The sequence below is a fragment of the Mauremys reevesii genome, unplaced genomic scaffold, assembly GCF_016161935.1.
Source record: "Mauremys reevesii isolate NIE-2019 unplaced genomic scaffold, ASM1616193v1 Contig66, whole genome shotgun sequence".
NCBI lineage: Eukaryota > Metazoa > Chordata > Testudines > Geoemydidae > Mauremys > Mauremys reevesii.
In genome coordinates this window covers 324,321-345,058 of record NW_024100880.1, presented here as the reverse complement: position 1 = coordinate 345,058, position 20,738 = coordinate 324,321, and the positions used below count along the sequence as shown (strand labels likewise).

Genomic DNA, 20,738 nt, shown 5'->3' with positions numbered 1-20,738 from the left:
AAAGGTGGTTGTTACCATAGAACACTGCTTTTCAACCTGTCGGTCGTGGATTCCTAGGGGTCCACAGATTGTGTCTACAATTTCCACCTCCATTCAAAATTTTGGATTCATCCACAAATGAGAAAAAAATCCACTGGTCTAGATAATGAAAATGGGCTTTGGAATCTCTGACTAAATTGAATTTCCGTTGTTTCGGCATCCCTTAAGAGAGAACACGAGTCTCCACTGTACATCAGATTTATTGTTGTGGTACCCATTGCTTCTATCCCCTCCTCTGCCTCTTCTTTGACACAAAGCACAGTGACAGGAGAAATGGCTCCCGGAAACTGCCCCAGAGTGACTGGCTTCATTTTCCAGGGAATCACTGACAGTGTAAAGCTGCAAAACATCCTCTTTGTGTTCTTCTTTGCCATTTATTTCTGCAGGCTGGTGGGGAATGTCTGGGTGATTGTGCTGATTAGCATTGACTCCCAACTCCACAGCTCCATGTACTTTTTCCTCAGCAACTTGTCCCTCTTAGATGTTGTCTCCTCCTCTGTGATTGCCCCCAAGGCGATGCTCAGTTCCCTAGTGATGAGTAAAGACATTTCTTTCCCTGGGGGTGTGGTTCAGTTTTCCTCTTCTCCTTCTGTGCCAACAATGAGCTTTGCCTCCTGGCTGTGACGGCCTACGATCGCTTTGTGGCCATCTGCCACCCATTGCTTTATTATGTCATCCTGTCCAAGAGAGTCTGCTTCCAGCTGGTGGCTGGCTCTTCCCTAAGCGCCTGTGTCAATGCCACTGTGCATACGTGTACTGAATTCAGTCTGTCCTTCGGCCACTTCACTGTCCTCGATCATTTCTTCTGCAATATTCACCCACTCCAAGAAATCTCCTGCTCTGACTTTCGTATCAATAAGCGAGTGCATTTCATCTTTTCAGCCATAGAAACAATAAGCACCATTTTCACCATCCTCATCTCCTACACTTACATCATCTTTGCCATCCTGAGGATCCGCTCCATGGCAGGAAGGCACAAAGCCTTCTCCACCTGCGCCTCCCACCTGACTGTCGTTTCCATCTTATATGGGACCCTGATCTTTACATATTTACGACCCTCCTCTGGCAGCTCAGTGGACTGGGAGAAAATGGTGGCCGTGTCCGATACCCTTGTGATCCCCCTGCTGAACCCCTGATCTACAGCCTGAGGAACAAGGGGGTGAAGGATGCCCTGAGGAGGACAATACACCAGAAAATTATTCCTCACTGTATGTAAATGTAACCCTTCTGCCCCTCTGAGTTGGCAGCAACAAGGGCCGGGTTCAGTATCAAGGGGTTCCGTTTCAATAACACAAGGCAAAACTGGCTCGAGTCCGCACCCAGTGACCTGGGACAATTACATATCACCCCCCGGGCACCTCTAGGAGGCAATACTTTCCCACTCGCAAGCACAGAGTCCAAGTGTAGCAAAATCCTTTTAATAAAGGAGGGAACAATGCGGCATCATGTTGGAGAGACACCACAAACAGGACTATACACAAACCATAAGCAAAACCCACCTCCAAGTACATTTGGCACTGTCCTTTCCCCCTTAGGGTCTTAAGTCCAATCACCCCAAAGTCCAACAACCCAAAAGTCTCTGTCTCTGGTCAGTGCCACCCCAGAGTTCAAAAGTTTATCTGCAGAGTTTTACCCCCCCCTCAGCCTAAGTGGAAATGGGGGGGGGCGCACACACAGGGTGTTAAGGGGCACCTTACGTGGGCCAGGGCTGACTGCTCTGCCTCTCCATGCAGTTCTGCTGCAGCGTTCACCACGACTGGTTCCACTCCACCAGCTGTGCCACTCCTCCAGCCGACCTGTGAACCGCTCCACACTGCTCACTATTCCATGGGCTGCTCCAACGTGCTGCAGACTGCTCTGCTCTGCCAGCCGCTTCGCGATAGATCTTCAGGCTCCCCCACTAATTAACACAGCACTCAGTGATCTCAGCTCAGTAAGCTTAGCTCTTTTAGTGATTTCAGCTCTTAGCGGTTTCAGTTTGTAGTAGGGGAGCCCTGGTGCTGGTACACCATTGGCCCAACGTGAATTTGGGTCAGCAGTCTCTAGATGGACTCCTAAAGGATTCAAAATTAGCTCTGCTCTTCAACAGTGGAGAGAGGAGGATATGCAATTGGTGTTCCAGGCCCTCAAAAGGGGCCCATACCATCAAGTACACACACCAGTCCCCAACCTCTCTCCATTCACTGGGAGTTGGAACCCATGTCCCTTGTCTAGCAAGTACTATTTAATGTAGGTTGAGTCACTTCTGTCATAAAGCAGTCTCATAGTTCCTCATTCACATAATTAAGGTAACAGCCCCTTTTTTTCCTTCCTGCCCCAATAACAAAGAAATTGGGGATCCCACAGCTGTGAAAATAACCATCCCAGGCTGCTGTGTGTTATGCTAAGTGGAGTGGGTTTACCAATGCAAATGCACATTCTTGAAATTCCTTTGCCCACTCCTCATAATTTACCACTAGATGTCAGGGTACAGCTCATCCTGACTCTGCTTACATCAATATGGGGATTGTTTTTTCTGATCAGTACTGGAGTGCAGATATGAGCTAGTTCTCGCTCATTAAGTCATTGTGCAGAAATTTCTGCATAACATCATATGATTTACAGGAGAAAACAATATGGAAATGGAACTTGAGCCTGATAATGAAGGAAGGCACCATGTCCCTTGAAAAACAGTGTCCAGTAACTGTGTTACAGCTTCTCCTTTATGCACTGATATGTGATTTCTGCAATATAGACACCTCCCCCTGCTTGTTCCACTACCTTCTGAACTATGTTGGTTAACTTAGCAGATGATATAAAGAGGAGATGCTCAGACTGTAATTATTTCCGTTTGCCACCACTATTATCTCAGTTCCCACAGCCCCCACCTGAAATCCCTGTACAATTAAATAAAGGGAGGTGCACGTGGAGAGGTGTTTTTATAGCTAGATAGTCAGACAGATGGTTCTGTTTGGGGACAGACAGGTAGACACTAGACAGACGGATGTTTTGCTATGGGGCTAGATAGACAGAGACATGGTTATGTCTGGGGTTAAATAGACAGAAACACGTCATTAGACACACACAGGGGAAAGAAGGATGATCCAGAGGTTATCGCACTCGCCTAAGACTTGAGGGGTCTGAGTTTAAATTCCGCCCCTGCTGCAGACTTCCTTTGTGATCTTGAGCAAATCACTTTGGGCCAATTTTTTAAAGGGATTTCAGTTCCTAATTCCCATTGAAATCCATGGGATTTATGTGGCCTAAATACCTTTTAAACCCCTGGGTTTAGGCTTCCTTTGCCTCTGTTTGCTGCTTGTAATATGGAGGTAAGAGAAGGAGTGTTGTAAGCAGGCTTACCATCTCCTTATAAACTTGCTGCTGCAATGTACCAGTTCTGTGGGAGGCTTTGCTGGCTGCAAGTTGTGATCCCACAGTGTTCAACTTAGGCAACTTTTGTGGGCCGGGCCTGGCCTGCTTCATCATACCTGCTAGTGACTTTGCATCACAGCCATGACCTCTGTATTTTCACTTATGGTGACCCCTTCACACACCTCAAAGCTCTCGAGTGGGATATCCCTATGGCATTCAGGCCTCAGATCAGGAACAGGGGCTGTCTTACAATCCTCTGCACAGAATGGCATCTTGACAACAGCTTCACTGTTGTGATGCACTTTAAAGCTGTTTATATGCACAGTCCGAGGTGCGTCCCTGCTGCGGGGCCTGTGTACATTGCAGGTAACAGCGTGACCCCTCCCTACCACCTCAAAAAGCCCCTCCCATCAGTTTTGCAATCTGTACTTTTCCACAAGGAATAACACCAGCAGCAGATCCCCTGCATCAAACGATCGCTCACAAGCAGAGCAGAACCCCCTTTATCCCATCGAGTTGGGGCCAGAGCCAGATTGGTTAACCAAAACGTCAATAATCGGATGAATGGGAACGTGCCAGGCTGCAGCGCCATCTAGGGACCATAGGAGAGATTGCCCACTTCTGGACCTGTGCGCGCTGGTTGTTGGGTTAATACGGAGAACCGGATAATGGAGGGTTAGATAAACAGGGTTCTACTATATTGCGATCATCCCATTCTTTCCGAGCTGCTTGGCTTCTAATGAGGCTTTGCGTCGCTATTCCAATCATGGATTTAGGGAAACCTAATTTAGGCTCCTCCCTGTGAAAGGGGAAGGAAAAGTGAAGTGCTTCAGTAAGATCAACCTGACCAGAATGAAATGGTTCCAATTTTTGTTTCAAAGGGACATTTGGCTTCATAAGTGTATTTTATTTTGGATGAGATTGTGCCTTTCACGGTTTGTGGCACACAAGCAGACAAGTTAAAGAAAATATAAAATACTCTTGATGGATGTTCGCAAAGTCTTGCTAATTTGTTTCTTAGGAGCCAGAACAGCAACACGTAAGAACCCAAAACTCAGAGGAAGAGAACGCAGGCTACTGCCTATAACAGAGAGGCACAACTCACTGGGTACCTGCTGACTGGCAGCTGTTACACTCCGATTGTGTGCAGCCCTGTATATTGAGAGAGTTCTTTAAAGGGGTCAACAAACATGTGGACAAGGGGGATCCAGTGGACATAGTGTACTTAGATTTTCAGAAAGCCTTTGACAAGGTCCCTCACCAAAGGCTCTTACGTAAATTAAGCTGTCATGGGATAAAAGGGAAGGTCCTTTCATGGACTGATGTCTGGTTAAAGGACAGGGAACAAAGGGTAGGAATTAATGGTAAATTCTCAGAATGGAGAGGGGTAACTAGTGGTGTTCCCCAAGGGCCAGTCCTAGGACCAATCCTATCCAATTTATTCATAAATGATCTGGAGAAAGGGGTAAACAGTGAGGTGGCAAAGTTTGCAGATGATACTAAACTGCTCGAGATAGTTAAGACCAAAGCAGATTGTGAAGAACTTCAAGAAGATCTCACAAAACTAAGTGATTGGGCAACAAAATGGCAAATGAAATTTAATGTGGATAAATGTAAAGTAATGCACATTGGAAAACATAACCCCAACTATACATACAACATGATGAGGGCTAATTTAGCTACAACGAGTCAGGAAAAAGATCTTGGAGTCATCGTGGATAGTTCTCTGAAGATGTCCACGCAGTGTGCAGAGGCGGTCAAAAAAGCAAACAGGATGTTAGGAATCATTAAAAGGGATAGAGAATAAGACGGAGACTATCTTATTGCCCTTATATAAATCCATGGTACGCCCACACCTCGAATACTGTGTACAGATGTGGTCTCCTCACCTCAAAAAAGATATTCTAGCACTAGAAAAGGTTCAGAAAAGGGCAACTAAAATGATTAGGGGTTTAGAAAGGGTCCCATACGAGGAAAGATTAAAGAGGCTAGGACTCTTCAGCTTGGAAAAGAGGAGACTAAGGGGGGATACGATAGAGGTATATAAAATCATGAGTGATGTTGAGAAAGTGGATAAGGAAAAGTTATTTACTTATTCCCATAATACAAGAACTAGGGGTCACCAAATGAAATTAATGGGCAGCAGGTTTAAAACAAATAAAAGGAAGTTCTTCTTCACGCAGCGCACAGTCAACTTGTGGAACTCCTTACCTGAGGAGGTTGTGAAGGCTAGGACTATAACAATGTTTAAAAGGGGACTGGATAAATTCATGGTGGCTAAGTCCATAAATGGCTATTATCTAGGATGGGTAAGAATGGTGTCCCTAGCCTCTGTTTGTCAGAGGGTGGAGATGGATGGCAGGAGAGAGATCACTTGATCATTGCCTGTTAGGTTCACTCCCTCTGGGGCAGCTGGCATTGGCCACTGTTGGTAGACAGACACTAGGCTAGATGGACCTTTGGTCTGACCCGGTGCAGCCGTTCTTATGTTCTTATGCCCTACCGAGCTCCCTAGCATGCAAGCACGCCCAGGAACCCTGCCCAACATTTAAAGTTACAGTATTCAATTTTAACACAACCACAAATGCATCAGAGCATCAACATTTTCTGTTTAATGAGGTCTCTCCTTTTTTTGGAACCCTTGTTTCTAAACATGCCATGCGGGATTTGAATCAAATTTCAGCAACTAATTATCATGTGGGTGGAATCATCATTAATGTGTATTCTGGGTAGATATGTTGTTGGCTTCTTTAGGAAATGTTATAGCTGAGAACTTTCACTGACCCTGAAGTTGCATGAAATGAGTTTTGTTTTAATGCAGTTTAATTTAATGACTTTCAATACTCTGATCAGCACAGCACTGAGTGGTGAAACAGGGATTTTCACCAAGATAACAATGGCAATAAAATATAGACTGAACCAACGCATGAGTAAGAGCGTCCTTGTTTAAACAGCTTGTAGAGGTGCAGACTCACCCCTGCAGCGCCGCCTGCTGGTGACTTCTGGGAATTAGCTCATTCCAGCTCCAGAGCACCCTCTGCAGGCCAGTGATCCACCTGTCCTCTGGTCCCCGTGCCCCTCCCTGGACCCAGTGCCCCTTTAGCTGGGGTGCTGCCCCCCTGGCAGCAGGGGCAGCTCTAGGATTTCCGCTGCCCCATGTAGGGCGGCGCGCCGCGGGGGGCGCTCGGGCAGTCAGCGGTCCCGCGGCGCCGGTGGACCTCCTGCAGACGTGCCTGCGGAGGGGCCGCGGGTCCCACGGCCCCTCTGCAGGCACGTCTGCAGGAGGTCCACCGGCGCTGTGGGACCAGTGGACCTTCCGCAGGCATGCCTGCGGGAGGTCCACCGGAGCCGCCTGCCGCCCTCCCACGGGACCCTGCCCCAAGCGCGCGCTTGGCGCGCTGGGGTCTAGATTCGGCCCTGCCCGCAACCCTGCCGTCCCGCTCCCCCGGCGGAGCCCATGGTCCCGGCGGACCCGCTCTCCCAGCTGGAGCCCCGCAACCCCGCGGTACCGCTCCCCTGTCCGAGCGCTGCAAGTCCTGTGGCCCTGCTACCGCGGCCCGAGGCCCACAACCCTGCTCTTCCGGGCGGAGCCCCGCAACCCCCCAGTCACACTCTCCCGCCCGAGCGCCGCAACTCCTGCTGTCCCGCTACCCCAGCCAGAACCCCGCAACCCGGTGGTCCCACTCCCCCAGTCAAACGCGGCAACACTCGCTGCCCCGCTCTTGCGGCCGGACCCCCGCAACCCCGCAGCCCAGCTCTCTCGGCCAGAGCCCCGCAACCCGCCGTCCCGCTTCCCCTGGCCGGAGCCCAGAGACCCCATGGTCCCTCTCCCTTGGCCGGAGCACCTCAACCCCGCGGTCTCGCTCTCCCAGCCGGAGCCCTGTAACCCTGTGGTCGCGCTTCCCCGGCCGAGCGCGGCAACTCCCGCAGCCCTGCCACCTCGGCCGGAGCCCTGCAGCCCCGCTTTTCCAGCTGGAGCCCCGCAACCCCACCCTCCCGCTTCCCCGGCCGGAGTCCAGGGACCCCGCAGTCCCGCTCCCCACGCTGGAGCGCCACATGTCCCACGACCCTGCTACTCCGGACGAAGCCCTGCAACCCCGCAGTCCCCCTCTCTCGGCCGGAGCACTGCAACCCCGCGGTCCCATTTCCCCGGCGGAGCGCGTCAAGTCCTGTGCCCCCGCTACCTCGGCTGGAACCCTGCAACCCCTCATTCCTGCTCCTTCGGCTGGAGCCTCGCAGCCAGGGCCGGCTCCAGATCCCAGCGCGCCAAGCAGGCGCGTGGGGCGGCATTGTCCTGGCAGGGTGGCATTTGGCTCCGGCGGATCTTCCGCAGTCATGCCTGCGGGAGGTCCACCGGAGCCCCGGGACAAGCGGACCTGCCGCAGGCATGACTGCGGAGGGTCCCCTCTTCCTGCAGCTCCGCTTGAGCTCCCGCAGGCATGACTGCGGTGGGTGCGCTGGTCCCGTGGCTCAGACGGAGCTCCCGCAGGCATGCCTGCGGATGCTCCACCGGAGCCGCGGGACCACGGGACTGTCCGCAGGCACTTCTGCCCCTGCTGCGGGACCGGGGAAGGGTGGTGCGAGCGGGGCAGCGCGCCGCCCTGCTTGGGGCGGCAGAATTTCTAGAGCCGCCCCTGCTCGCAACCCCTCGGCCCCGCTACCACCGCCGGAGCGGGGAAATTCGAAGTGCCACCCAGAGAGTACATGCCCCAAGAATGGGGCCCCGCACTGGCTTAAGCCCACCCTGACTGCAAAACTCCCATTCATGGCCGGCTCCAGGCACCAGCAAAACAAGCAGGTGCTTGGGGCGGCACATTTCTAGAGGTGGCATTCTGGCACTGGCCATCATAGGTGCCGACTCTGGGGCATGGGGAAAAAGTGCCCCCGCCGCCCCCACTTGCTGCCCCAGCTCGCCTCCACTGGCTCCCCTGAGCGGCCGGCTGCCACTTCTCTTCTCCTCCCTCCCTCCCAGGCTTGCTGTGCGCGAAACAGCTGTTTTGCGCAGCAAGTCTGGGAGGGAGGAGAAGCTGAGCGACAGGCACTTGGGGGAGGTGGCAGTGGTGGAGCGGAGGTGAGCTGGAGTGGGGAATGGTTCCTCTACCCCTCCTTACTTCCTGTGCCCCCCCACCCTAGCTCACCTCTGCTCCGCCTGCTCCCCTGAATGCGCCGCTGCTCCACTTCTCCGCCCTCCCTTGCCTGAGAGAGAGAGGGAGAAGCGGAGCAGCGGCACACCGGGGGGAGCAGGCGGAGCAGAGGTGAGCTAGGGTGTGAGGTCGTGGGGGCCCCCAGGAAGCAATGGGGAGGGAAATGCTGCACACCCAGGGGAGGAGGTGAGGCTGGGGATTTGGGGAAGGGGTTCAGAAGGGGTGGAGTTGGTGAAGGGCTGGGGGACATGAGAAAAAGGGCGGGGTGGCCAAAATTTTTTTTGCTTGGGGCGGTAAAAATCCTAGAGCCGGCCCTGCTCCCATTGACTTCAGTGGCGCATGAATCGGCTTTATGGGTCTGCTCCAAAGCCCACTGAATCAAAGGGAATCTTTCCCTGGGCTTTGGATTCAGCTTTATGTGGGAAAGTGACCTCTAGAGTAATCACCACGTCACACCAGCATTGGTCCTTTTTTTTTTTTTTTAATGTGACTGGTCTGATTTGGAGCTTATGTTGGAGAGAGATTTTTCCCCTCACGCTAAGACTATGCCCCCATTTGCATCACTTACTCATGACCAAAAACCCACCTATGCGTTGATGGAAACAGGTATAATACTGTGTACATGCATAGCCCTGTGGCCACACTGCCACTGTAAGTACACAGCAATAGCCCTGCCACTTCAGGGGTGGTTTCTCAGGGCTCTCTGTGTCACAGGAAGACACTACAAGAACCGCTTTGCTGTGAGGTATTGCTATTGTCCTCCACCTTCACATGCTTGCCTGTGGCAGTTCTTGATCATGTCACTCTCTGATTGTCACTCCCCACAGAACTGGGTAGAAGACATGGAGCAATTGGATGATGATCTGGTTCGTCTCCTATTCCTTACTGAGGGATAAATGGTTATGCAGTGAAGTGGGTGCTCAGCAAGCTGCTGGATGGAATTCTGCCCCAGCATTTTCTGACACACTGAAGATGGCTGACCCTGTGGGGCACTGATAAGTCAATTCTGCCCACACGGTAGAGTTATGTGAATGCCTGTATTGTCACGGTGCGTCCTTCTAGTGACTGTCACATCTGGTGAAGGAGAACCAGCACCCTATGGTAGGGTGTAAGTTGTGTGCCGAATGAGGCAATAGACCTACATGGAGCTCTGTGATGAGCTTGTGCCAACTCTCCAGCGCCAGAACTCTTGATTCAGGGAAGCCGCACCAGTTCAGAAGTGGGTGGCTATTACCTTGTGTAAAAGCAGCAAAGAATCCTGTGGCACCTTATAGACTAACAGACGTTTTGCAGCATGAGCTTTCGTGGGTGAATACCCACTTCGTCGGATACCCACGAAAGCTCATGCTGCAAAACGTCTGTTAGTCTATAAGGTGCCACAGGATTCTTTGCTGCTCTTACAGATCCAGACTAACACGGCTACCCCTCTGATACTATTACCTTGTGGACGCTGGCTGCACCAGACAGCTATAGGTCCATTGTAAACCACTTTGGGGTTGACCCATCCACTGTCAGGGTTGTGGCTGTGCAGGTTTGTGAGGCAGTGAACACTGATGTACCCACAGGTGGGTGTTGTAAGAAAAGTTCCAGCACTACTAATTGGTTTTCAGAGAATGGGGTTTCCGAACTGTGAAGGGCCATCGATGGCACCCATAGCCCAATACTTTGTCCCTCGCGCTGGGCAGGTGAGTCAGTGAACTGAAAAGTTTACTAGCCAATTGTCCTGCAAGGCCCAGTGGATCACATACTGCTGAATGGAGGGATTTGGTCATCTATGAAGGTGGAGGAAGCAGATTTGCACTGCCGGTGACCCTGAAGAACCAGCTGGAGTTTTTGCTGCAATAGGGAGGAAAAGTCAGCGCACAGTATTTTAAATGCCCTGGATCTTAAAACTGAGAATTAAGCACCAGAGCAAGAAGTGATATTGGTGAGGAGGCATTGTAGCTGACAAGCCTCAGATTCTGGTTCCTGACACAGCTCGGGGAGGTCTTCCTCAGTTCGTCATGGGGGGGCTTCTTCAACCTGCTCCTGCAGGTACAGGTGTAGAATCACATTCTCCTCGTCCTCTGAGGCTTCTGGGGTGTCCTCCACAGTCTCTGCTGCCTTCTCACCCTGGCCCCAATCAGTGTCCTCTTGGCAGGCAACAGCGCTCCCAGCGCGTGCCTGGGGCGGCAAGCCACTGGGGCGCCCTGCCGGTCCTGCAAGGGCGGCATGCCTGTGGGAGGTGCACCGGTCCCGCGGATTCGGCTGCGTGACCGGTGGACCTCCCGCACACATGCCGCCAGATCTGCGGGACTGGGACCTCCCACAGACAAGCTGCTGAAGGCAGCCTGCCTGCGTGCTTGGGGTGGCTGAAATGCTAGAGCCGCCTCTGGCTCTTGGAGAATGAGGCCAGTGTGGTTGAGCAGGGGATTGTGAGCCCTGGAAAGAACCTGGTCCAGCTTCTTGTAGAAGGAGTATGTACGACGAGCCCTCCTGGAAGAACTGCTTAAGTCTTTGGCAGCCTGTACAGGAGCCTCAAGTGCTTCATGGGGATGGAATTTGCTGAAAGCCTCCTGTTCCATCCTCCGTGAAATTTCCAGATACAGAGAAATGTTCTTGGTGCTCGTGGCACACAGTGTACTGCACCCATGCATTGATCAGCAGCCGGGTTTGCTTGGTGGGCCAAGCTGCTGCTCTCAGTGCAGGATCCATTTTCACCTCTAAGGCGAGCAGTGGAAAGCCAGGCTGCCTTCTGTGGCCAGTCAGTGCCACACACTACCACCAGTGCTCAGGGGGCAGGGACCTAGACTGGGAAGGGTCAGGAAGAAAAGGGTCATTGTGGGAATGAGGGTGGAGGACTAATGAATCTCAAGAGCTGGCACATTCCCCCTGTTCACACTGCAAACTGGCCCCTGGGTCTGGCCCCATGCCACAGATAAGGCATGTGCTTACCCATGGCCCTGAGGCTTGCTAGCTCCCTCACCCTCTGCCTGCCTTGAGACAGGTGCTGCTGGAGTTTAAGTGTGGACAGTAGGGGGTTATAGCACAAGCCTGAGCATACACGTATGTGGAGTCACCAGCGTAGCTGTACCCTAGAGCAGAAGTCAGGGTGAGTTGGGGGGTGACAATCTCATTCTCTGGCTGTGTTAGAACATCCCCATCGCCAGGGTGTCCCGTGTTCTGTGCAGTCTGGCAGGCTGAGGGCACCTCTTCCAAACTGCAGTCAAAGAGCATCTGGTGGCACCTGAACATGGGAGACCCAAGCTGCACTTTGCAAAGGATAGAGAGTGTGCCCTGCTGCATGGCTGTCCTGCTCCCTGTGCCCCTGCTGAGACCTGTGTCCCTTTTCATGCTCCCCTCCCTCCCTGCCTTTTCTGTACACGATAATTGCCTGGCACATAGTCCATGGCAATCCCAATCTCTCTGCTTTGTGCAATATAGAGGATCATCCCCACACACCATGTTTGATTGCAGGCAGCAAGTGACACTCAATGAGGACTGGTGTAGGAAGAAGATGGGAGAGGGATCAAAAAGTGGCTAAAAAGTGAGCCCCCCCCCAGATCACAGCCAATGCTTGTTAGGAGAGAGGGGGCAAGATCTTTGCATGCTAAAATGTGGGTTCTGTGCTGGTGCAGATCCAGGGGAGAAGCATGCTCCATGCACCCATTCATTTTCCACCCATTCATTCAGGGACATCACACATCACCCCTCCATGTCATACCCTGTCATTCTGTGCACATATCCCAGCACCTCAAACAGTAGCCTCCACTGAGCCAGCCCACAAGTTACACAAGGGAGGGAAATCACAGTCACAGGCCCAATCCTTCATAGGTAGAGGCCAGGGCAAGGACAGGGCTTCCGTGTGTTCAGGGGATGTCCCATCCTACCCAATAAACAACCTAGGCCCATGGTTCCCTGCCCCTAGCTCTGTCTCCCATTTTCCTGGGAAAGAAACTGCCCCACCCTTAGACCCCCACAGGGCATGGGCTTTCCCCAATATCTGGTTTCACAGTTCACAGACGTAAGGCAGAAAGGGCTGTTGTGACAATCTAGTCTTACCTCATGCAGAAGGCAACACAACATCCCTGAATTAATTCCTGCTTTAAATCTAATAGCTGTGCTTGATCTAGAGCAAGACTTTTAGAAAAATAGCCACTCCTCATTTTAAACGTGCCTGTGATGGAGAATCCAGTGCAATTCTGGGTCAGTTGTTCCAGTGGTTAATTACCCTCCCTGTTAAAACTGTGTGCCTTATTTCCAGTGCAAATTTATCTAGCCTCAACTTCCAGCCATTGGATCCTCTTACACATTTGTCTGCTATATTGAAGACACCTCTGTTATCAAACTTCTGTTCCCCATGGAGGTACCTATAAACTGATCAAGCCACCCCTTAACCTTCTCTATGACAGTATGTTTTCCACAGTTTTCCAGTGCCACATACAGAGGACTATGTAACTCTCTGACTGGATTAGCTCTGCTCTGCGCACTGGTGCTCTGCACAGAGTCATTAAAGGGTTTTTTGCAGACTGACTGGTTAAACACGAGCACTTGTGACTCTGGCAGTTAAATGCTCGATCACCAATGATTTGGGAGTTTTCACTATAAACAATAAATAGCTTTGTAACTCTGTGGTGTGAAGATGCCTTCAAAAGGTAAATCAATCACTAGAGCTGGGAGTTTGTGGTTTCTGCTAAAAATCATTGGTTGATATTTTCATTGGTTGAGGACATCAGAGCTGTGTCTAAGGGCCCATCTCCATTAAGACATTCACTCAGAGATCATCTACATTAGTGACACCAGGGTGAGTCCTCAGAGCAGATGCTGCCCCAGTGCAAAGTGAGGGTCACGTGGGGGCAGCACAATCCATAACTCCTGGAGGAGGAGGGGAGAGGAAGTTTACAATCCTGGGAAGCTGAGGGGACAGAGGAGAATTGCTGGGGTAGAGTTTGTGGGGGCTGCTTAGAGAAGGAGGGTGGGAAATCTTTGTGGGGACATTCAGGAAGAAAGATGAGGAACTGTCAACCTGCAATAACAAAGGAGGAAGTGTTGCAGCAAATTGATAAATTGATGAGCAGCAAATTCCCAAAACCAGGTGATACACCCTGGGTGTGTTTAGGTAAATACAGTTTGCTCCTGCTTTGTTTAGATTTGCTAGATATTCAGCTGATGGACCAGTGTTTTGCTCATTGTAATTGACTTAGCTGGTGTTGGGTCACAAATTATTTTAGCCCTGAATGCAGGGGTAGTGAAATATGATTCCCAATGTTTGTAATTATTGTGGGAATACAGAAAAGAAGGACTGTGCTTAACCTGTCCCAAAGGAGCTAGTCACTTTCAGTTTAAAGAACCTTGGTAAAAAAAAGGGCTCAAATGTCTGAGCCTTGTAAAAATATGAGGGTGTGTGTGTGCACCAATGGCTGCATACCCTCAAGGGGTGTTGGATCAATGGAAAGGAACCCCTAGATATTCAACCTGGCTCCACCTAGTGGAAGGGTTACATTTTGGGGGGGCTCGTAAGCACCTGATGAGTGAATCACTAAGTTAGGAACACAATTGTGTTTATATTTGAGGGAAGTACTCTGTATAATAGCTGATAAGTCAGGTTTGTTGGGCCCTGACTCAGCAGCTCCTAGCTTGGGGGCTGCAGCCTTGGCCGATGATTGGGGAAAAGCACTGGGGCAAGCATTGGAAAAGGTTGTGCTGTTCCATGCTACATCAAGCTCCTATCTTTAAGTTAAGGTTATTTTCTGGGGGTCCCATTGCAATACCTGGGGAAGAGGAGTGTGAACCCTGGTTGGAACATACCATTGAAATGCTGCAGAAGTGGGCCATACCAGGCACAGAAAAGTGAAGATGTCTAGTAGAGAGCCTCAGGGGCCCAGCTTTAGATGTGATTTGCACCCTGAAGCTCACTATCCCTGGGGTCGGTGTGAAGGACTGCCGAGAGCGGGGTGGGAAAACTACAGCCGCAGGCCAGATCTGGCCCACCAGCCATTAAGCCGGATTAAGGCTGTTGAGCTCCCACTGGGGAGCGGGATCTAGGGCTTGCCCCACTCCAGCACTCCAGCCGGGAAGCTGAATCGGGGGCCACTCCGTGCAGCTCCCAGAAGCAGCAGCATGGCCCCCCTCTGGCTCCTACATGTGGGGGCAGCTAGGGGGCACTGCTCTGCATGCTGCCCCTGCCCCAAGCACTGCCCGCGCAGCTCCTATTGGCCGGGAACCATGGCCAATGGGAGCTACAGGGATGGCACCTGCAGACAGGGCAGCGTCCCGAGCCACTTGGCTGCACCTCTGCTTCCAGGGGCCGCTTGAGGTAAGCACCACCTGGAGCCTGCACCCTTGAGCCTCTCCTCACACCCCAACCCCTGCCCCAGCCCTGAACCCCTTCCCACCCTCTGGACCCCTCTATCTCAGCCCAGAGCACCCTTCTGCACCCAAACCCCTCATCCCCAGCCCCACCCCAGAGCCTGCACCCCCAGCCAGAGCCTGCGCCCCATCCCATACCCCAATCCCCTGCCCCAGCCCTGATCCCCCTCCCTCCCTCATAACCCCTCTTTCTCAATCCTTCTACCAACAGATGTTTAGGCACCTGCCTATACAGCCACTGACCGGCCTTGGCCTGTGTGGCCTTGTAGTAGTAAAATCTTAGGTTTGTATTTTGTATAATTTAAAATAAAAAATAAAGACTGGTAATGTAGCATGTATTAAATGTATTAATGTATAATATAATTGAACAATATTCTGCCAGCCACCATGTCTGAAAGCAGAAAGGAATGGCCTAACAGGCCTTTGGTAAAAATTGCATCAGCCAGAATCTTGTGTCTAAAGCTAATTTCAAGGCAGTAATAGACCTTTGGGGTCACCACTTTGTTGTAGGTTTAAAATTAGCATTTTAAAATTAATAAAAGAATGCAATAATGGTTTTCTCCTGCATTGCAATTTAATGTTCCTGTTCAAATGTTCTGTGTAAATCAATCCTGTTTTGTGTGTAAATAAAAAATGTGTATGTAAAAAAATAACTGTCAAGGCCATTATCAAAGCAAATGTTCCAACCCCCCACCCTCCCAAAACAACGTAAAGATACCAAAAAATTGCCACATGCCCCTATTAAAATGTCAAAAAAGGACAAATTAACAACTCTAAAAAATAAGGCAGTTACCTATCAACCGGGACAAAATAACTAATCAAAACCAGCATGGGGTAACTCCCCAAAAAACTAATAAAAAACAAAATAAAAAATAAAAAAAAATTAAAAAACAAGCCCTTGTCAAACGGCAATTAATTACAGCATAATGGTGAAAAACTCATTGGTCTCAATAAAACAAAAATCTCTATATAAACAGGGTTCTTTGCCATAACATTATGGGTTCATCCTGCCAAGACTTCCCCAGAGCATCGTGTCGTGACCTACAGAACCTGGGTCCTCCCTACTCATAACCAACCTAGCTGGCCACTAGACTGAGACAGCCTCTGAACTGGTAACAGTAACACTGACTAGCGGGACAGTGTGTCTATGTGTGTAATTAAATGCATATGCTAATTGTTGTATCTCCAATATCCGCGGCGTATTGCCTTTTCCCCTAAAAAAAAATCCCGTGTGCTTCTTCTAAGCATAACATTTGTTGGTGGAGAATTGCAAAAGGGGGAGGACATGCACCGTGATTGTTGAAAATACTGCTAAAGGGTATATCATATGTATAAAGTGATCAATCATTCAGTTGTGCACACCCCTGGTCATAGAGATACTGGGCAATAGGGAGAAGATTAGAGTCCTCGGTGCTCCTACCCATCTGTCGGAAAACAAACAAAATATATATATATATATATATATATTGGATAGGTGAATATACCCTTGGTCATAGCAGGATCAAGCCCAAAAGGTAGGAGGGTTAGTGTTTACCCCTCCTGCTCTGTCAGTCAGGGTTTTTTTAGCGTGTACAGACTTTTTGTGTTTTATAAGTCCCAGCACAAGTGTGGGCATTATCTTAAATGTCTTGTTTTTCCCTTTTTTCTATTTTTGCCTTGGTTTTGTTAACTGGGAGATGTCCCAGCCCTTTTTATTCTCTAATCTGATGGTGTGAGAGCCTGGGTTTGTACATACATGCAGCATGTGCGTATGAGCACCAGTAGAATCCACACCAGGAAGGCGCCTTAAAGAAAGTTCCCTGGATAGAAGTAGCCCTAAAACAGTCTAAAAGACATTTGCTGAAGTATGTTCTGTCTGTGTGTGTTTGAGGCCTGAGAAACAAAGCTGTCAGCTGTAAATTGCTAAATAAGAGATGTCAAACTGCTGCTTAGCAGAGTGTGTTTTTTTAAAGCCTGCACTGTAATAGCTCTGGGTGAGGGGAGGAAAGTGTTCACCAGCACACACTGAAATGTCAGGAGAAAGCTTTGTAATTGGCTCTGAGCTTGTGGTTCGGACATTAAATAATAAACTCCTTACAGTATTAAGAGAGTGACCCAGCACCAAGTTATAGATTTGGTTGATTGGGTAAAATTCTTTAGCTGGGATTCATAACCCAAACAGTCACCTTCTTAGATCCTTTTTAGGATTAATACAACAAATAATCAGTTCTTATAATCTGATGAGGTAACTAATTTGGTGACATAGTTTTGATTTAACACTGAGACTAATTTAATTGGGGTTTGATTTTGTTTGGATAGTTGCATTGCTCTGTGCTTCATTTAGTTTTGTAGTACGGTTAGTAGCTTCACTTTGGTGATACAGTTTGTTGGTGTAATAGTTTTAATACAATTTATAAAACTGAAACCAAACATTTCTTTCAATAAGCAACAGGGGTCTACAATCTTGAGGATGTGGGCAGATATCAGTGGGTGAACCTAAAAAGCCTAACCAGCTCCACATAATAAGCCTTTGGTTCTCACAGCCCTGACAGTCTCTTCCAGTCCTGCGCCTGTGGAGGCTGAATGTGTAAATTCAACAAGCTCACAAAACGGGAGCGTATTTTCCCCATAGTGTGAGGTTCTCACTCTTAACACCAGCAGGAGAATATACATCTGGAGTCCTTGGTGATGCCAGAGATGCCTTAAAAGAGGCAGGTCCTGTCCCTAGCTGCTGTCCCAGCTAGCAAGACGACAGCCAGGCCAGAGCAGTGTCAGTGCAATGGCTCCTGTTCTCCAATTTTTCCATATACATATGACCATATCAGGTTTCCTCTTTCTCACAGCATCTAGCTCTCTCTGTGTGTCTTCATTTACATTGACACTGCTCAAGCTGTGGGGGAAAACAAGTCAAGAAAAAGTGTTAGACATAATGCCCGAGAACACAGTCCCTTTGAAGCAGAGTTAGCCGCACACCATTGGTTTCAGTGAAATCATCTCCGGAATGGACACAAAAGACTATTGCAATGAATGTTCAGACATAACTATCTGGGCCCATCTTCTTTCCCCATCCCACACATTTTTGGTCCACCCCGGCAGTCACCATCTGCACTGGATTCCCTTTGGAGTCTGACCAGGCCCGTCCTTGCCTGCTGAAGAGGCTGCTGTTGAGTGACGTGTGGAACTCTCGGCCCACTTAGAGGGAGGGAGATGCCAGCATGTGACATTTATAGTAAGCGAGAAAACTGACTTCAGCGAACTTATTTGTTTCTGAATTGTTATTAATCTATAAAGTTATTGTTCTAAATCTAAATAATTTTGAAAGCTGCTATCATGTGTTTTGGTTGTAACATCCCAGAACCAAAGGCTGTGTGGGGGATGTCTAGGACTGTATAGAAATCTGGACGTTGTTTAAATGTATTTGCTATCTCAATGCTCCACAGAACTTACTTCCATTTTTTAATTCCCATCAGTCTTTTATCTTCCTTTATTTCTGGTCCTTTTAGTTCTCTCTCTTTTATAGATTTGCCTTTTCCCCTTCAGGCCAGTGGTATGGAAATTTCAAAACATTCTCTTGTAGCTGTCCAGCTGTCCGGCAGTGCTGGATTTAAATGCTGCTTAAGCTGAAACTCTGGTAGCTTTTATGAACTAAGATGATCTTAAAAACAGTTTTAAACTGCCTGACATTGTTCTGGAGGAAAAGGCAGATGTCAGTTGCCTAAGGAGCCGGCTGGACTTTCCAATCCTACCAATATCTATATGAGCTGATGACTAGACAGACAACCAAGATGAGGAGGAGAGGAGTGAAGAAACGGGATTGCCATCATAGACAGAAAAAGAAATAAAACAAAAACAATTAGGTGTCGACTTTGTATCCTTCCCCTCTTTTCCTTTTTCTTTTTCTCTTTGTCTGTTTGGCTTTGTCCCAGAATTATTTGTTGAAATGGTGGTAAATTATCACTGGCATGGAGAGTTATTTTAATTCAATTGTGAAACACCCCAGACTCATATTCTCAGTCCTGCTTACTGAGTAAAATAACTGAGATTCTAACTAGGGTGATCAGATGTCCCGATTTTTGGCTCTTTTTCTTATATAGGCTCCTATTACCCCCCACTCCCTGTCCCAATTTTTCACATTTGCTGTCTGGTCACCCTAATTCGAACACAAAACTACGCTGCCTTTGAAGTGCTCAAACAGCCACTTTATTATCCCATGTTTAAGCTAGTCAAGCTGCATGACTAATACATTTTTCAGGTTGGTGGCTGAACTGAAAAAAAAAAACAAAAGAAAAGGTTCATTTTGAACCAAACCCTCAATTTTCAGGGTTTTTATTGTTGTTGTTGTTGTTAAAAGAAATCAAACAAACAATTTTTTTGGTGCCAAATGAAAATTTATTTGAGCTGAAAAAAATTCGGGTCTTTTTGTGGCTTTCTTTAGTTTCTTTTTAAGTGTTTTTCACCCTCAAAAAACCAATTAATCAAATTAGCTACATTTCTAAACAAAACATTGTTTCAAAGTGACAAGACAAATCTTTTGTTTGAAAAAAGTCAGCTTTTTATTCTGCCAAAATTATTCATCAGATGCAACATCCATTTGCAAATATTTTCATCTTGAAACTGCATTTTTCTGCAAATTTACTATTTGAGCAAAAAATGTCACCCAGCTCTACTGTTATCACAGCAGTGGATCTCTCTTCCTTTCTCTGCAGGAGGAGACTAGGTGCCTGTTCTTGGGTGCCTGGACAATAACACTGACCCCAGGAGAAAGAGCTTAAATCACATCACTATGTGCCAGATTTTCCAAAGAACTCAGCACCCACAACTGGGGCTGGATGTTCGAGGGGACTGAAGTCCCATTTACCCAGGGTCCTGCTGGCTTTTCTGAAAATCTGACCATAGAAGTCACAAGCTACTGCATGCTGAGCACTTTCGAAAGCCTGGCCCCATGTGAAAGGAACACTCGTGAAAGGAGCCCACTGGTAACTTACCCCAGTTTCTGCAGTTTGCAGTTTGGGTGTTTCAGTCCTTCACATAACTGTTTCACACCTGAGTTGTCCATTGTTTTCTCTCCCAGGATCAGCTCTGTCAGCGTCTGGTTGGTGCTGAGAGCAGAAGCGAGATCCTTACAACAAGCAGCTGTGAAATGGCAACCACTCAGTCTGCAGGAGCCAGAGAGATACAAAGATTTGTGACTGCTTATTTTTGCCCCATTCGCTGGCATCAGCAGTCTTCATTCTAGGCATGCACAGTAAACCACAGTGCTCTGAGAGGAGCCTTTGGGATTAGTCATAAATTCCAAGGCCAGAAGGGCCCACTGTGATCTGGTCTGACCTGCAGTACAGGACGTCCGCCAAACAATTCCTGTTTGAACTAGAGCAGAGCTTGTCGACAAAAATATTCCATCTTGATTTTAAAATTGCCAGTGACAGAGAATTCACCACAACCCTTGGTAAATTGTCCCAGTGGTTAGCTGCCCTCACGGAACCTTATTTCCAGTCTGAATTTATCTAGCTTCAACTTCCAGCCATTGGATCCTGTTACACTGTCCTCTGCTAGACTGAAGAGCCTGTTATCAAATATTTGTTCCCCTTGTATGTACTTGTACACTGTGATCATGTCACCCCTTAGCCTTCTCTTTCTTAAGCTAAGTAGATCGAAGTCTGTCACTATAAGGCAGGTTTTCCAATCCTTGTGTTATTCTCATGGCTCTTCTCAGGACCCTCTCCAATTTATCAACATCCTTCTTGGACTGTGGGCACCAGAACTAGACACAATATTCCAGCAGCCGTCACACCAGTGCCAAATACAGAGGTAAAATAACATCAACTCCTACTCGAGATTCTTCTCTTTATACATCCATTAGCCCTTTTGGCCACAGCA

The 20,738-nt window shown here is 48.8% G+C and overlaps 1 protein-coding gene and 1 pseudogene across 1 annotated transcript; one reads left to right on the top strand and one right to left on the bottom strand.

Moving 5' to 3' along the window:
- The first annotated feature begins 312 nt into the window (after positions 1 to 312).
- On the top strand, positions 313 to 1,175 carry LOC120394567 (olfactory receptor 1009-like). The gene is made up of 2 exons (XM_039518785.1): positions 313 to 552; positions 645 to 1,175. Exons 1-2 carry the CDS (start codon positions 313 to 315, stop codon positions 1,173 to 1,175), a joined length of 771 nt encoding a protein of 256 aa, XP_039374719.1.
- A 16,124-nt stretch (positions 1,176 to 17,299) lies between these two features.
- The window catches only part of LOC120394566, a 41,384-nt pseudogene continuing 37,945 nt past the window's right edge, over positions 17,300 to 20,738 (bottom strand).

Bases quoted from the DNA above. Each gene is read 5' to 3' on its own strand.
- LOC120394567 (XM_039518785.1), top strand. From the start codon at position 313: ATGGCTCCCGGAAACTGCCCCAGAGTGACTGGCTTCATTTTCCAGGGA. The intron at 553-644 runs GCGATGCTCAGT...GCCAACAATGAG, and splicing joins CCTCTGTGATTGCCCCCAAG to CTTTGCCTCCTGGCTGTGAC.